General features: G+C 47.1%; 1 protein-coding gene across 3 annotated transcripts in view; it reads right to left on the reverse strand.

The window, feature by feature from the left end:
- The window catches only part of KAT6B (lysine acetyltransferase 6B), a 184,317-nt gene that overhangs the window by 6,467 nt on the left and 162,299 nt on the right, over positions 1-15,551 (reverse strand). For all 3 annotated transcript variants that reach the window (XM_049789068.1, XM_049789070.1, XM_049789069.1), the window contains 4 exons: positions 6,089-6,323; positions 5,086-5,245; positions 4,181-4,504; positions 1,599-1,887 (listed from right to left, as the gene is read on the reverse strand). In XM_049789068.1, the coding sequence (XP_049645025.1) occupies positions 1,599-1,887; positions 4,181-4,504; positions 5,086-5,245; positions 6,089-6,323 (1,008 nt within the window). The remainder of the gene's footprint in view (positions 1-1,598; positions 1,888-4,180; positions 4,505-5,085; positions 5,246-6,088; positions 6,324-15,551) is intronic.

Here is a 15,551-nt window from a genome sequence, read left to right on the forward strand (position 1 = left end):
AACAAGGCTTGATTTCTCTCTCCCCAAGATAAAGGTCATTCCCTCAGCAAATCTATACAGCTATGAGCATTGTTGTGAAGCCCAGTAGATGCTGACTCGTGCTCTTAAATGGTGACTTTTCTAATCTGCTTTCCAGATTAAAAAAATTATGTTTTTTGGGGGCCAGAGAGATAGCATGGAGGTAGGGCATTTGCCTTGCATGCAGAAGGATGGTGGTTTGAATCCCAGCATCCCCTCCCCCCATGCCTGCCAGAAGCAATTTCCTAGTGTGGAGCCAGGAGTAACTCCTGAGTACTGCCGGGTGTGACCCCCCCCAAAATTTAAAAATATTACTTTTTTTAATAAAAAAAATAGGATCATTTCAGCAGTAGAGAATCTTGCCCACAAATCCTCAAATTTCAGTGAGGTGCAGAAGATCCCAAGTTAATAGACAAGAACATGGTGGCTTTTTTGTGGGGGAATTGGGGCTATCCACATGCTAGTCAAACATCTCCTTACTCCGAATGGCTGCTTTTAAACCAGTTATCAAAGATGGTTTGCTGGTGGTTAGGGCTGGCATAGGGTGCCCCCTGCCAAAACCAAACTGCAAATTTGTAATTTTAAAGACAACTTCCTGATCTCTACATCATCCTAAATACCAAACCTCATTCTAATCAACCCATTTACTTAGATTTAGTGTTTCCTACCTCACGGATTAAAAAGAAACTCTTGTTTTCAATGCTCATGTTGACAATGACCTCTATCCTGATTTCAAGAATAGTGAAGTTGCATAAAAGAAAAAATATCAAGAAAATGCACTGTGGGGCCAGTGAGGTGGCGCTAGAGGTAAGGTATCTGCCTTGCAAGCGCTAGCCAAGGAAAGGACCACGGTTTGATCCCCCGGCGTCCCATATGGTCCCCCCAAGCCAGGGGCAATTTCTGAGCGCGTAGCCAGGAGTAACCCCTGAGCATCTAATAAGAAAATGCACTGTGGGGCTGGAGAGATAGCATGGAGGTAAGGCGTTTGCCTTTCATGCAGAAGGTCATCAGTTTGAATCCCGGCGTCCCATATGGTCCCCTGTGCCTGCCAGGAGCAATTTCTGAGCATGGAGCCAGGAGTATCCCCTGAGCACTACCGGGTGTGACTCAAAAACACACACACACACACACACAAAAGAAAATGCACTGTGTTTCTTGACACTTCTAAATTTTCAAGAACAAGCCAACTACTAGAAAGTTGAACTTTATACCTAGGAGAATGCGGTCTTTCAAAGTTACTTAAACTGTAACCAAATGCCAGGAAGAAGGGAGAACCTTCTATGACTTAGAAAGGACATCTATGGGGCCAGCGGTAGGGTGTTTGCCTTGCATGAAGAAGAACGGTGGTCCAAATCCCAGCATCCCATATGGCCCCCCGAGTCTGCCAGGAGTGATTTCTGAGCGTAGAGCCAGGAGTAACCCCTGAGCGCTGCTGGGTGTGCCCCCACCCAAAAAATAAAGGAAGGACATCTATGACCACGATTTCTAATGGGTAGATACGCCCCCCCCCCCAAGAGGCCTTGAGACAACCCCCGGAGCCTCACTATTAGCTGCAGGGGAGCGAGGGGTCCCGCACTCACTTCTCATGGGCTCGGCATTGGGAAAGCCATGATTGTCTGGTGCAGTTGTGCCCTCAGCTCGCCTCTTCTTCCCAGGCTGGGGTGCTAAGGACTTTCTTGGGGCACGCTTCCTGCTGTTCTCCTGAACCAGCTCGCAGGTGGGCTGCAGCTGTGGCATCGGCCTTTCCTCATCCGAGTGGTCAAAGGGTTCGTGGAGCACCTCGGTGGTCTCAGAGATGGTCTCCGTGGTCACACTACTGTTGATCCTCCGGCGTTTCCGCCCCCTTTTCTTCTTGAGTACAAAAGGCCTCTACAAGGAATCCCAAACATCAAATGTGAGTGAGAGCACATGGGACACAGCATGGGCATGTCAGCATGCGTGACACACGCCATGGAAAACCCGTGCCAGACTGGGGGAACACCTTTCTATTTAGCTTCCCGATGGGCAAATGTTTTCCCATTAGGAAGTTGTTTACTAAGGCTGGTGCTCAGAGAGGAAACAGCTTCACAGATAGCTGAGATGGAGCTTTTCAAAGCCATTCTTGGCATTTTCTAGCATGGATTTTTCCGAGTGATACTGGCTGACTTCAGTGTCTAATACATCACAGAGATTAAGGCTGTGAACACCTGTATTTTTACAGATATCATGACACTTACATCCTGGGACCATTACTGTGTACCAACCGTGTGCGAAGAATTGTGGGGAATATGACTGTGTACAAGGTTGCTATGTACAGGAGACTGGTTCCCCCATTTCATTAGACTTTAGGTGCCTGGGGCTGGAGCAATTGTACAACAGGTAGGTGGTGCTTGCCTCATATGTGGCAGACCCAGGTTTGATCCTTGGCACCCCATAGGATCTCCAAAACCCTATCAGAAGTGATCCCTGAGCACAGAGCCAGGAGTGAGCCCTGAGCACTGGCATGACTGGTCTCCCAAGACAAAAACAACAGAAAAGAGAAGCACGAAAGGTATTTATGCAGGCTCATGAAAACAGCTCAAAGAGTGCAAGGCCTGGAGTTGGAGTCCAGGTACGGTTGCATGGTTGGGCCCAAGTATGAGGTTCTTAGCTTCTACTGTAGTGCTGAATGTTGAAAGTGGCCCATTGGTGAGTTCAGGGGCTCAGAGCGCCAGCTGTGCTCCCCGGAATCACTACTTGGCTGAATACTGGGGTGAGACTGCCCTTACCTGATAGCTCCACTTCTGTGATCCCTGTTGGAAGCAATACCCAGCTCTCAGCAGTGAGTGTCAAACAACCCACAATCACAGAGACTAGAGGGTAAATATGGCCTTAATGGGCCTCCATTTGGGGAGGAGTCCCAGGTCCCTTGCACTTCCAGATCCCCAATGTGAACCCCTGGGGGTGATGGTGGGGGCGGGTGCCCTGCCCTGACAACAACACATAACCTGAACTGGCACTGACACCCCAACCAAAGGAGCATAGGCCTGGTAAATGTGTGCAAGCGCTCCAACTGGAAACAAGGAGCATGACTGACTGTGGAAGCACCATGTCCCGGCATGTGTGTGAATCCAAGTCAATGCAATCTCAACAACAGTGAAATTTAAAATGTTTTAGAAAGGTATAATGCCTTAATAAAATTTAACAACACAACAAAAAGTCCCAGGCCAGAGCACTTGCCTTGTACTGACCCAGATTTAGTCCCCAGCACTGCAAATGGTTCCCAGAGCACCACCAGGAGCGACCCCTAAGAGCAGAGCCAGCAATAAGCCCTGAAGCACTTGTAATGTTGTCCCCAAAAGAACAGCAGGTGGGCCCGGAGAGATAGCACAGCGGCGTTTGCCTTGCAAGCAGCTGATCCAGGACCAAAGGTGGTTGGTTCGAATCCCGGTGTCCCATATGGTCCCCCGTGCCTGCCAGGAGCTATTTCTGAGCAGACAGCCAGGAGTAACCCCTGAGCATCGCCGGGTGTGGCCCAAAAACCAAAAAAAAAAAAAAAAGAACAGCAGGTCCTTTGACAGACGCCCCAGAGACAGACCATGGGACAGCACCAAGTTAACTCTCCCTCAGTCTCGGTCACACTAGCCAGTACCTGGCTCTTGTCTGTATCACTGGTAGTAATGGCAAAGCTCTCAGGCCTGGTCGCATCAGTAGCTAAAGACAAGGTCAATTTTCACACCCTGATCCATGGATCATAAGGAAGATATTGAGCCACGAAGATTGGAGACATGTCAGTAAATGTTAGTGGCAAATGCCTTCTAACAGTTCTGTGCTGCGAACTAGGCAGAACCCCACGCTGGGGCTGTGGGCCTGGATAAGCCTTCCAGACAAACCCCGGTGCTATCAGGCATCAGATGAAGGAGGCTTTGGTTCCCTTTTCTTCTGTTCTCTTGCTGATTCCGGTCCCACCCCACCAGCAGGTGGCAAAGGTCAGCAGCTACTCTAGGAACTGGGCCTGCTCCTCTTTGCTGTCCCCGAAGTGAAAATGACTATGAGTGGGCATCGATGATCAGAGTGACTAGATACAAAGATCGATTTAGTGCACAAAGTGTCAAACAGATAATCACAGGATGCTTACAGCTACAAGACAAGGAAGCTTCACTTGAAGACCGACCCCCGAATGAGTATCTAACCAGACATATACCTTTCTCTTTACAGCAACCGACTGTGGTTTAGTCAGTCTGGGAGGAGAGCTCTGAATGTTTTCTTCTTCCTCTTCCTCCTCCTCCTCTTCCTCCTCTTCTTCTTCCTCTTCCTCCTCCTCCTCCTCCTCCTCTTCTTCACTGCTGTCCTTAGACAGCTCCATCAGCTGCCCTCGCTCCCCTGCCACTGGCCGGCGCTCCGGGGAATGTCCGTACTTATTTTTGGATTGTACTTTTGCAGGTGATTGCCTACTGCTTGCTCTAGATGACAGGATCTCTTGCTCCTCCTTCTCCCAGCAGCTGGCTTGTTCCATCAGCCGCTCAGCCTAAGGGGCGAGGGAGAGGAGAGAAAGGTGGGCCAGCCTTAAGGATAGTGCGTTGAATCAAAGGCAAAGGGTATCTGGAAGTGGTTTCTGAGCAAGATAATCAAGAGTCAAAGCCACCTTCCAGTCACACTAGCTCAGGACTCGAGACCATCATTAGGGATAACAGATCAAAGGAGACTGGGTTTCATGGGATATTTAGCACTATTAATGATGCAGCGAATTGATTTGAGTCCTTTATCACTCCATTACATGCTCAGTGGCATGGAGCATGAGAAGCAAGTTCATAAACACACGAAATCGATTGACACCAGAGCCTGGGAGCTGAGTGCTAAATCGGATCTGATTATGTGCTGCCCAGAGTGAGAAATGCTCTCTCATGATCAATGGTACTTGTTCCATTCCTCATCCTCCATCCAATCCAATTATCAGATCTTACCAGTGCCACCTTAGTGAGGAGATATTAGCACCATGTCCCTTCACAGGGACTCTCTCCACAGAACCCCGCTGCTGGCTGAGATGCCAGTGACTTTCTGAGGGGTGTGAAGACACGCTACCCACAGGCTGTGGGAGCCAATCATTACCTCTTTCTCTGCCTCACGCTCTTCCTCAGAAACCGCAGCATTAGAAATGAGAATTGGGGTCCACCTCAGACAGTCTGGGTCGAGCTCGTTGGTCCGAGAAGAGCTTTTCACTTTCTCCATATGGTCCAATATCAACCTTTCCCTTCTAATGATGACAAATCTGTAATGTGATGAGAAAAAACAAAGTCCCATCAAAAGCTTCTTTATTTTCGCTTTCACCTCCTTCCCCCATATGAACCTCTGGTAATTCCGACAAGGCACAATATGGGGAGACCTAGACCTGACTGGCAAAAATAATTTTCTGACTGAGGGAACATCTCTCGTATTTCTGGTTTTTTTTTTGGAACCTCATCTTGTGGTGCCCAGGTTACTGCTGGCTCTGAACTCAGGAATCACTCTTGGCAGATTCAGAGGACCATATGGGATATCAAGGATGGAACCTGGATTGGCCATTTGCAAGACTCTGGCCCCATTTTTCCAGTTTCTTTCTGCTACCTGGTTTTGGGCCTGAGAGTTCAGCATAGGGCTTGAACATTACTGCTGGTGAGAACCCTCACTTGTATTCTTGGGGGATGGTCCACCCAAGTGGCTATTGGAAGGCACCCTATCTCCCCCAGGTGATTCTTGGACAACTGGACTAGAGGTTTTTGTTTTTTTTTTTGTGCCACACCGGGCAGCACTCAGGAGTTACTCATGGCTCTGCCTCAGAAATCGCTTCTGGCAGGTTCAGGGGACTATATGGAATGCCGGGGATTGAACCCAGGTTGGCTCTGTGCAAGGCAAAGGCCCTACTGCTGTGCTATTGCTCTGGCCCCATTAGTGTGAGAGTTTGGGGCGATGGAGCTGGGGATTTCCCAGGCCACCTCAGTAGTTCTGGAGCTGGCCCAGTTGTACCCAATGATGTGCAGGGGCTCATACGATTCAAGGGGACAAGCTGTAGCAGTTGTGGGCCAGGCCAGCACCTGCCGTCCCTTGCCTCTCGGGCCCAGGTGCCCACACTCACCGGCCATCCCTTCTGTCGATCATGTGGAGATGCTGCAGGGTTGTGGCAATGTCGTGGGGACACATGCCTGTGGCTCTGCTGATGGCCTTGATGCTGATGTGTCTGTCATGGCGGTGGTGAGACAGGTACTCCAGGATGACGCTCCGCCAGTAGGCCAGGTATGATAGTCGGCCCAGGTCAGAGAGTGGCTTCTCGGGCGAGCCGGCCTGTCCTTCTCTTCTAGAAAGCAAATAGCCTGGGGCAGAGAAAGCAAAGGAGACCTGACCATGGTGTTCCCAGGAGCCAGGACAGGGGCCCCTTGGAACTATGGCAGTAGCAACAGTCAAAAAGGCAAAAAAGCATTAAGGTATGATGGGGCCAGAAAGATAGCACTGCAGAGAGTGCTATCTCTCTGAACATTTGCTTTGCACATGGCTGACCCAGGTTTGATTCCCAACATCCCATCCTATAGAGTCCCCTAAGCACCGCCAGGAGTGGTTCCTGAGTGCATAATCAGGAGCAAGTCCTAAGCATCACTAGGTGTATCTCCAAAACAAAACAAATAAACAAAAACATCAAGGTATGACATCAGGCCATTCTTTCACATTTGTAATCTCTTTCCAGCAATTTGATCTCCAGGGAGTTTGTGCTTCTGAAACTAACTAAACTATCTTCTTTTTCTCTTTTCTTCTTTTTTTCTTTCTTTCGCTACACTAACAATGCTCAGGGGCTACTCTTGGAAGTTCTTGAGGAACCTATGGGATACTGAAGATCAAATCCCGGTTGGCCGTGTGCAAGGCGATTGCTCTCCCTGCTATACCCTCTCTTCAGCCCCCTGCTTCTGAGTCTTGTCCAGTGACAGTCTCATTCCCTTCCTGGGACCTGTACGGAGCAAACACACCTCATAGCATTTTTAACAAAGCAGAGGCCAAAGACATCTCTTCTAATAGGGTGCAGCATCCGGTCAGCCTCCAGCTTTCAGGCTGTCCTAGTACTAAATGCCAGGCACTAAGGCACCAATCCTGCTGCGGGACCACCCCCGGCATTAATGGGCACGTCCCACAGGAAGGACCTAATGACCCCTGACAGCTGGGCCTTCATAAAAGCGAGTGACCTGCGCGCTCAGATCCCATTATTGTCTGTTCCCTGTAACTAGTGGGCCGACCCACAGCTTTGAGTACTAATAAAAGAAGGTCTTTCAAGTTCACCGCTGCAACTCCATGGCACCCCTCGGCAGCTCTTTTTTTTTTTTATCACCTCTTTCATGAAAAATAAATATAAAACCCACCCTGAGACTATTGCTTCCACAAATGACCACAGAACCACCTCCTTAAAACCAACTCAGCTGGTCCCTGAGCACAGAGGGCTTGGGAACACGAGTATCCTACCGCCTTCCTGTGCCGGTTTCTAGGCAAGGGAACTAAGAAAGGCGAATAAACTTTTAAATCCACTTGAAGGTAATGATGAAAAGCTCACCGCTGTCTGGGTAATTAAGAGCAGCTGAGGAAGGAGAGAAGGAATGCTAGGAACTAAGGGGGTGTCTATCTGGCTCAAACGATCTATTACAACACCTTTTCAAGCCCCTGAATTTAAAGTTCCTTTGTGTATGCCACCACATACAGTAGGTGGCAGCAATTACAAAATCACGCTGCTCTAAAGCCACCCAAATCTTCAGCATTTTCCTCTTTATCTACATTTCCAAAATGGCTGCGTTCACGAATTTTCTCAAAAAAATTTTTTTGGTCGTGGCTACAAGGAGAAATCAATGACTCAAGACCATTTTACTGCATCTCAAAAGCCACTGTAAGTAACACAGAAATATAGAGAACAAGAAATCCAAACTGACACCTACCTAGAGGGGTATATTATATAGCCACAATATATCTCGCACATTGATGGCTTTAATCTGAATGTCATTGTTAAGAATAGGGATCTAAAAAAAAAAAAAAGCATAGGGATCTATTTGACTTTCGCACTGGCTGGGGGTTCTTTTGACGTCTCGGTCCCATTTACTCATGTGTTAAGCACAAAATATTTGACTGAAGGCAAACCAGCATCGCAGAATTTTATAGTCAAACCACTGCCAACACGTCACCTGGCTATACCCAGAGGCTTTTCACCCACACAGTGCCAAGAACACTAACAGGGCAGCTGCTGCACTGAATCCTGCCTAGACCGTGCCCTGGCAATTGGCAGAGATGCTCGCTGTTGCCAGAGCTCTAAGGATGCCTAACTCTCACAAAGCAGATGATTGGTCCATCCGTCACCTGCCACCTCCGTGACTGGCACACACTGAGAAATGTGCCGAGGGGAGAATGAACCTTAGGACCCAACATGGAGCGAGCTGTCCTTTGTTCAGGGAAGTCTGCGGTGGAGGATCCTGCAGGAACTTGTGGGGCTTCTTGGCCCTGTTTCTTACTGGGTTTCTGAGGGGCCGGGAGCCTGACAGCTGGGGAGAGAGAGGCCCCCTCAGTCTGGCATAAAGGAGTCAGAGGGCGGCTATGGCTCTCCTTCCCTCTCACTGCCTTCTGTGGTTTTAAGAATCTCCTTCTGTGGTTTTAAGTATATATATATATATTTGAGCATTTACTTTCAGATGAAAGAATTAGTACAGGCAAATGTGGCCTTGATTACATATCCCTTTACCTGGGAAAATCAGCATTGAGAAACATAAAAATAACTTTGTAATCCTCATAGTTAAGTCTTTAAAAGGAAGTACACTCTGACCAAACTCCTGCCAACTCCCAACTGTCTGGAGGGTGTGATGTCCGAGGGTCACTGGGTGCTTTCTGGGAAGAGCATCTTCAAAGACAACAACATGCCTTTCACCAGGTACCTGCTTTGCTCAGGAAACCCTGCAGGGAGCTTTCCGCTCAGAAGACAGCCCTGAGCATGTGGCCTGGGGTCTGGCCCCAGGCAGGGGCTCAAGGTAGTTTTTGGGCAGGGAGAAATCAGTGGCTTAGCCACATCTGGACCTTTTTGGGTGGCAAAGCTTTAGACTGACAATCCTAGATTCTGTGACCACAGGGATGAATTGTCTGGGCTATCCATTTAAGCAGCACTTTGAAGATCTGACAGATAATCTGCTCAAATTCCAAGCTAATATTTTAATTGGTAAACGAGAAAGTTGGTAAACAGTTGGGTCACAGCCAATGATGCTCAGGGCTCTTACTCCTGGTGAATCGCTGGGGACTAAACCTGAGTCAGCCACATGCAGGATAAATGTTTGTTCTCTGCACTGTGCTATCACTCTGGCTCTAGAAAGTTAATTCTCTCTATTAAAAAGAAAAAAAACCTAACTTTTTTTTTTTCATTTTCTAAACCAAAAGAAGGCTTCCTTATTTACAAACAAAAAGGCTAGTGGGCTAGCTTGCCCACTGTTTTTATAGAATACAAGTGTTTTTGGTTGTTTTGTTTTGGGCCATATCCAGCGCTGCCAGGAGTAGCCCCTGAGCACTGCCGGGTGTGACCCAAAAACAAAAACACAAAAACAAAACAAAACAAAAAAGAAAATATGGAAGTTTAAGACACTTCTTCCAAATTGCATAGACTTAAAATAATTCTCTGATGGGACCAAAGTGGTGATGCAGGGCGCAAGGTGTCTGCCTTGTCTGGGCTAGCCTAGGATGAACCGCGATTCAATCCCCCCGCATCCCGGATGGTCCCTCAAGCCAGGGACGATTTCTCAGCACATAGCCAGGAGTAACAACCCCTGAGTGCCACCAGGTGTGTCCCAAAAACCAAAAACCAACCAACCAAACAAAAAACTCTGACAACTGGAGTAAATGCTGCTTGAATTAAACAGTCTACTTCCCACAAGCCACTGGTCGTCAGAGGGCGTGACTGACAACAGGTAGGAGTTTAAGTGAGATTTCTCAACATATAGACCAGACACTTAGGGTCAGAAGACCCAGTCCTGGGGCTCTAAGAAGCCTCCATAAGATTCTGGTACATGCATGTCTGAGGCCCTGATAGAAACACTGTAGGTCGTGGTAGGGCTGTGATGGCCTCATGTGGCCAGGAAGGTCACTGGCTGGAGACAACAGGGCTGGGCTGCAGAATCTCTGTTCAGAGATCCCTTCAGGGTAGGAAACTGATGAGGGGGCTCCTCAAAGCTACACCAGGCTGTTTCTCTAGAGCAGTGGTCGGCAACCTTTTTTTCAACTGAGTCAAATCTCGCCAAAATTTATTTTGGTGATTGAAATTTATTTTGAGAGCCACTTTATTTATTTATTATTTATTTATTTATTTATTTATTGGCTTTTGTGTCACACCCGGCAACGCTCAGGGGTTATTCCTGGCTCTACGCTCAGAAATCGCCCCCGGCAGGCTCGGGGGACCATATGGGATGCCGGGATTCGAACCAGCAACCTTCTGCATACAAGGCAAACGCCTTACCTTACCTCCATGCTATCTCTCCAACCCCCCCCCTTTTTTTTTGGTTTTTGGGTCACACCTGGCAGCACTCAGGGGTTACTCCTGGCTCTATGCTTAGAGATCGCTCCTGGCAGGCTCAGGGGACGATCTTGAGATGACAGGATTGGAACCACCGACCTTCTGCATGAGATGCAAACATCTTACCTCCATGCTATCTCTCTGGCCCGAGAGCCACATTTTTTTTTTATTTTGGTTTTCGGGCCACACCTGTTTTGATGTTCAGGGGTTACTCCTGGCTAAGCGCTCAGAAATTGCCCCTGGCTTGGGGGGACCATATGGGACGCCGGGGGATCGAACCACGGTCCTTCCTTGGCTAGCACTTGCCTTACCTCTAGCGCTACCTCACCGGCCCGAGAGCCACATTTTTAAAACCAAAAATACTTAGGATGGTACACACAGAAAGTCACGCCCCCCCCATACCACATGACCCGCCTGGAGCTGTGTGGAGCCGGCCACCAGGGCTGTACACAGGGCGTACACTGACAGAGGCGAGGATCAGAGTCCTGACTCCTGGAGCAACCACTCGGAACACAGAAGAGCCACATTCAAACGTGTAAAGAGCCGCATGTGGCTCACGAGCCACAGGTTGCCGACCACTGCTCTAGAGGGCTTGAGTTTGTTAGGGTATCTGTGCCTGCAGCTTCCATACAGAGTGCATTCTGACCCAGCAGGTCCTGGCGGGGCCCAGAATTACGTATTTTCTAACGAGAGCCAGACTAGACTCATGCTTGAATAATATGGTATTGATATTAAATCACTGGTTCACCAATATTTTGATTTCTGAGCTTTATATTAAAAAATATTATTGGGACCAGAGAGATAGTAAAAGGGTTAAGCCTCTTTGTCTTCTATGTGGCCAGTCGGATTAGATCCTTGGCACTACAGATGGTCCCCCAGAGTACCAGCAGAATTGGTCCTAAAGCACAGAGTTACTCTGAACACTGCTGCAACTTTCGTGGGAGACCCCCGACCCGTGGGGGTGTGGAAATGAAGGTTGCTAGTTATTAGTGGGTTCACTCGAGCAGAACCGACCTGTAAAGAAGAACTAGAGAAATTAGTAAGAGAAGCCTTTAAGACAACGCATGCTGTTCAAAAAGGGAAGTTTATTGTTCGGGGATCAGCTTTTAAGGGCTGAGATACGTGGGAAGGTGTTACAAGTTTTCCACCAATCACAGTTACAAGCATTCATTAGCATAAACTGGGGCAGGTAATAGGGAGGGGCAAAGAGGTAGACCTGAGCACGTTTTACTAAAAGGTATAAGATTCAAACAGAGTTCTATAAATTATACTCAACAAGTATAAATAGAACATCAGCTATAATCTTAATAACGTTTTGCTAATACAAAGGCAGGTTGCTCTATATTTTTCTTTCTGGCTGGATATATTGGGCTGCTCTGAATTACTTTATTTGTCTATTTTCTTTGTTCTCAAGGCATGGGCGCCTTTGGTCACGTGGGTGACCAGATTAGGAATTACTGAGGTGTCTTTATGTTCTAGGTTTATCAGCTAGGCTCCCCACACACTGCCTGGTGAGGTCCCTCTCTATACATGCAACCTCTGAGCTTCTATTTTAAAAATCTGAACCCTGGGCCCGGAGAGATAGCACAGCGGCGTTTGCCTTGCAAGCAGCCGATCCAGGACCAAAGGTGGTTGGTTCGAATCCCAGTGTCCCATATGGTCCCCCGTGCCTGCCAGGAGCTATTTCTGAGCAGACAGCCAGGAGTAACCCCTGAGCACCGCCGGGTGTGGCCCAAAAACAAAACAAAACAAAACAAAACAAAAAAGGTCTTAACCCTGGCGGCTGAAGAGATAGCTTGACAGGCTGAGAGCAGATTCCAATGAAGGGGGCCTAACTTTGATTCTCACTGCTTGGGGTGACCCCAAGGGCTGGGCCTAGAGTAACTCTGGAGCACTGCAGCTACCCTTCGCTTTCTTACTACTTATTTTCTAAGAAGCCTGACAAATATTTATTTCTTTATTTTGGTTTTTGGGTCACAGTCAATGATGCTCAGGGCTCTTACCCCTGGTGGATCACTGGGACTGAACCTGAATCAGCCACATGCAAGACAAACTGTTCTATGCACTGTGCTATCACTCTGGCCCTAAAAAGTTAATTCTGTTAAAAAGATTTAAAAAAAAAACAAACTTTTTAAATGAAAAAAATTTTCCATTTTCTAAACCAAAAAAGTATAAATGGTAATGCTTTACATTTTTACAAATTTCTTCAACATTATAATGAGAAAAATGCTTATTTTCATGTTTGCTTTGTATTTTAACCTGTTGAGATATCACAGGCTCTGAAACTTCATAAAAACTATTTTAAAAATAATGAGCAGAATGGACACAGGGTACTTCAACAATTTTAACTCTAAAATGGAAGTACCGACCTCCCAGTTGTCCTGGAAGGACTGAGCAATTTCCAGGTTTCCCTGGGCCAGACTTTTGGACCACCTGTGTTTCACAGAGATGAGGTAAAAAATAAAGAGGTGGGCATCAAGGTCACAAGAATTTTAAAACAAAGCAGCATTTGCTGACTATAGTAGGTGGACCCTGGGATAGATAGAGATTGGTGAAGAGTCAGACCCTATTAGCTATGTGATCCCAAGCTAGTTACTTAACCTCTTTTTCCTTCAGATCCTAAACCCGTAAGTGATGGGTAACAACCATACCTCTCAGGCAAATCCCCAAAACGAAAAGAACATAGACTAGGTAGGATGGTGCCAAGCACATTACAAAAAGCCTGTTTAAGTTTCAGAATGAAATTTCAAGGGCGATCATTTGGATGAAGTTTTCATTAATGTGAAGAAAAAGGGGAGGGAGGGAAAGAAAGGGGAGAGAGGGGTGGGGAGAGAGAGAAAGGAGAAAGAGAGAGGAGAGAGGAGAGCAAGAAGAGAGACAGATAGACAGACATGGCACCCTGTTCTACTGGGCCTGCAGAAATGAGCAATGAGAGACACTTGGAAATCACTCCATTGTTTCCAGGACTTCACCCTGTCAAATATAAAGTTAATTAAAGGAAGAAGCCATGAAAGGGAAAAAAATTCCATTACATAGTCTGCCTCTGAAATGACCTCAAGAAATTCTCCATAAGCAAGTTCTCAGCAAGCACCCCAATATCCCATGGGCCCTTACGTGGGTCATTTCTAGAACCATTCTCAGAAAAAAAAAGCAAGGTTGCTGTTCACTACAGCCCCAGAATGGAGTCACTAATGCTAAGTTCCACATAGAAAAACCAAGACTGAAATCTACATTTGTAGTTTCCATTCACCTAGAAATAGAATCTTAAACTACACATCCAGGAGCCTTCTGATCAGCACTAGCAAGGTGATCTGCTGACAGTCCCCTAAGAAAGATGCTGTCACAACCAGACCTCATTTTTGTTACTACAGGTTCCTTGTTCTGATTCTGTTCTGTTTAGGGGCCAGGAATCACTCCTGGCATGCTTGGGCGACCCTATGGAATGTTGGGGATCAACCCTGGTTGGCTGACAATGCATGACAAATGTCCTTCCTGCTGTGCTATTGCTCAGGCTCCTTAAATTTACTTTTTAAAATGATGATGAGGAATGCTAACGTTTGACGATGTGGCTCAGTGGTGGAACACTTGCCTTGCATGGGAGGCCCCCAGTTTAATTCCTAGCATCACATGGTCCCGCAAACAGTACTGAAAAAGCACCGAGCTGAGAGCAACTCTTAAACATAGCCAGATGTGGTCCCCAAACAAACAAATGACAACCACAAAGTATGAACTAAATTCCATTTTTGTTTTGTGTTTTTGGGCCATACCTGGTGGTGCTCAGGAGTTACTCCTGGCTCTGAGTTCAGAAATTGTTCCTGGGGCCAGAGATAAGGTGTTTGCCTTGCATGCAGAAGGGCGGTGGTTAAAATTTATTCCATATGGCCCCCTGGGGCCTGCCAGGAGCGATTTCTGAGCATAGAGCCAGGAGTAAACCCCTGAGCGCTGCCAGGTGTGAAACCCCCCCCCCAAAAAAAAAATCACTCCTGGCAGATTCAGAGGACCATATGGGATGCTGGAAATCATACCGAGTCCATCTCGGGTTGGCCATGGCAAGGCAACGGACCTACCGCTGTGCTATTGCTCTGGCCCCTGAATTAAAATTCTCTTAACACATCTCCTTGACCCCAACCTAGATTTTAATTTTATTTTGGATAAAAATATTCTTTAAGAAGAAGTAATTTAGGGGCCGGCACAGTGCCGAAAGAGGTAAGGTGTCTGCCTTGTCAGCGCTAGCCTAGGATGGACTGCGGTTCCCCCCGCGTCCCATATGGTCCCCCAAGCCAGGAGCGACTTCTGAGTGCAGAGTCAGGAGTAACCCCTGAGCGTCACCGAGTGTGGCCCAAAAACCAAAAAGAAAAAAAAGAAATAATCTGGTATTTAACATTTCTTCTTTACAAATGCGCAAAAATCCACCACTACAAACTTAATCTGACAACTTCAAAAAATAATATTTCAATATTGAAACCTGGCTAAAACATTCACACCCGAATCACAAAATCTTGTAATAAGAATTTACATTGAGAGATTATAAATCATTGAAATGTTGTATAAGGGCCAGAGCTAGCCTGCATGCAGCCAACCCAGGTTCCACCCCAGCATTCCATAGGGCCCCCTAAGCATTGCCAGGAATAATTCTAGAATGCAGAGCCCAGAATAACCCTTTCCAATTGTTGGGTGTGGGCACCCCCCAAAAATAGATACTACTTTGTAACACATATTCCAAATCAATATCTTCCTTAAGTACATAACTGTATAAACTAGAACATGTCACTTCAAAGATCGTTCATCTCTTACCAAAACACCATACCAACATTTCCTTAAATTACTAAAAGCAAGAATTTCTCCCTTTCTCACAGGGCCCAGGATGGGGTGGTACCCAAGATAGTTGGTTCTAAGGCTCAGTCAGCTGCTCTGATTATCCTTGGCTGGCTGGCTTATGTGTTGATACCAGCACAGATACTGCCCCTCAGTTTAAAGCCAGGCTCTGGGGAAACAAGATGCTAAGAAGAGCAACTTGTTTCCCACCTGT

Source organism: Suncus etruscus, chromosome 15 (assembly GCF_024139225.1).
Source record: "Suncus etruscus isolate mSunEtr1 chromosome 15, mSunEtr1.pri.cur, whole genome shotgun sequence".
Taxonomy (NCBI): Eukaryota; Metazoa; Chordata; class Mammalia; order Eulipotyphla; family Soricidae; genus Suncus; species Suncus etruscus.